The sequence below is a fragment of the Apteryx rowi genome, unplaced genomic scaffold, assembly GCF_003343035.1.
Source record: "Apteryx rowi isolate R43461 unplaced genomic scaffold, aptRow1 scaffold_132, whole genome shotgun sequence".
NCBI lineage: Eukaryota > Metazoa > Chordata > Aves > Apterygiformes > Apterygidae > Apteryx > Apteryx rowi.
Window position 1 is genome coordinate 961,844 of NW_020447553.1, and position 1,735 is coordinate 963,578.

Here is a 1,735-nt window from a genome sequence, read left to right on the forward strand (position 1 = left end):
ACTGCTGGCTGCCGTTGCCGGCTCTCGGCTGGGCGCCGGCGGCGCGGGGCACCGGCGTCCCGCAGCTCACCGTGTAGCTGCTGTCCGACTCTGCGGGGCGAAGCGGACGGAGGGGGGGCCGAGCTGAGCGTCGCCGCCGCCGCCAATCCCCGGCCCCCCCCCTCCCCCGGCGCCGTCCGAAGGGACGCCGGGGCCCTACCTGGCAGGAAGCGGGCCGCGGAGGCGCAGGTGAGGGCGCAGCTGTCCTTCTTGCCCGCCTTGTTGCAGCTGAGCGTGGCGCGCGGCGGCACCGAACCTGGCGGGCAGGAGGCCACCTCTGAGGGACAAGCGGCGGCGACCGCTGGGATTTGGGGGGGGGGGGGAAGGGCCCCACTTGGCTCAGTCCGTCCCCCGTAAAGCGAGGCCGGCCTGCGCCGGCGCGTGCTTGGGGCCGCCGGGGCGCTGCTCGAGGGGCGCTCGCCGCTGCGAGAACATCCTCACGCCCGGCCCCCAGCGCGGTTTAAGAAGCAACGAGACCCGGGGCGGAGAGAGCAGGGCGATGCACCCACCCGACTCCGTGCAAGACGGACGGCGGATGCCCAGACAAAAAGCCAGCCCGTAGCAGCCCCGGAGGGTCTGGGGCGCCCCGAAGCCCCCCGCTCCGACTTCGCACCCGCTTCCCACCAGCCTGAAGCGGCGGCGGGGCCGCGGGAACCGCTGGAGAACGTCCCCAKCCCACGGCGGCAGCCCGCCCGGCCCCGAAATACCTATGCAGTCCTTCTTGTTCCAGTGCAGCTTGCAGCCGGCGGGGCAGGTGCACTGGTAGCTGCCGGGCGTGTTGACGCAGCCGAACTTGCAGCCGCCGCGGTTGATGCTGCACTCGTCGACGTCTGCGGGGAGCAAGGCGGCAGGCAATGGGAGAGCTGCAGCGTCTCGGGCACGTGATTTCGGAGGGATGCACCGGATAGTTTAGGCTCAGGTGGAGCCGGCTCCGGCGCGGAGGGAGTTCCCAGTGTCCACGGGGACGGGGGACAACGAAGGGTGCAGCCCACCCAGCCAGCAACCCCTCWGCCGCGGGGAAGCCCTCTGGCCTGGGGAGGTCCCTTCCCGCTGCAACCCGCCGGGAGCATCCCCACCGGGACCGCTCCGGATGGGGGGAGCCGGCACGGTTCACGCCGGCTGCAGTTTTGGGAAGGGGCGCGTGCAAACACGCGGAGAGTCCCTGGCTCGTGCAGGGCGTCACCTCCACGGGCCGCCGGTGCCGCGACACGCTCCGGCAGCGCCGCCCGCCCCGGGCACGTTTCATCCGCCTGCCCCCGCCCTGGGGAAGCTCTTTGCCTTGGGAAACTTCAATCAACCCCTTTTGATGTTCCCCCTTCCCAGCCCGGCCCAGCTCCCTGCCAAAAGCGCCGGGGATTTCTCCCTCTCTCCCCCTGCAGACAACTCGCAAATTGTTCCCGTCGCCGCGTTTGAAGTCGCAGACGCCCGCGCCTGCCTCCGCCAGCCCTCCCCGCCGGGCCCCAGCGGCGGGATGCTGCCGGCAGGCGCTGCCAGCCGACCCTCCCTCCCAGCCTTTCGGGAGAGCGCTGCCCCCCCCCCCGACCCACATCCCCCGGTTTCCCCGGTGGGGTGACGAGCGTCCGTGCAAACGGCGGCCGAGCGCCGGGGCCGGGAGACGCCCGCGCTGCCGCTTCCTCGCTACGCCGCGGAGCGAAGGGGCGAATCCCCCCCGAACGCCCGCGCTTCTCGCCGCCCC

General features: G+C 72.8%; 1 protein-coding gene across 1 annotated transcript in view; it reads right to left on the reverse strand.

The window, feature by feature from the left end:
* Window positions 1–1,735, reverse strand: part of SCUBE3 (signal peptide, CUB domain and EGF like domain containing 3) — a 26,688-nt gene that overhangs the window by 3,618 nt on the left and 21,335 nt on the right. Inside the window, exons 10-12 of the mRNA XM_026056520.1 lie at window positions 747–869; window positions 200–316; window positions 19–90 (exon numbers count right to left, since the gene is read on the reverse strand). Of these exons, the coding sequence (XP_025912305.1) occupies window positions 19–90; window positions 200–316; window positions 747–869 (312 nt within the window). The remainder of the gene's footprint in view (window positions 1–18; window positions 91–199; window positions 317–746; window positions 870–1,735) is intronic.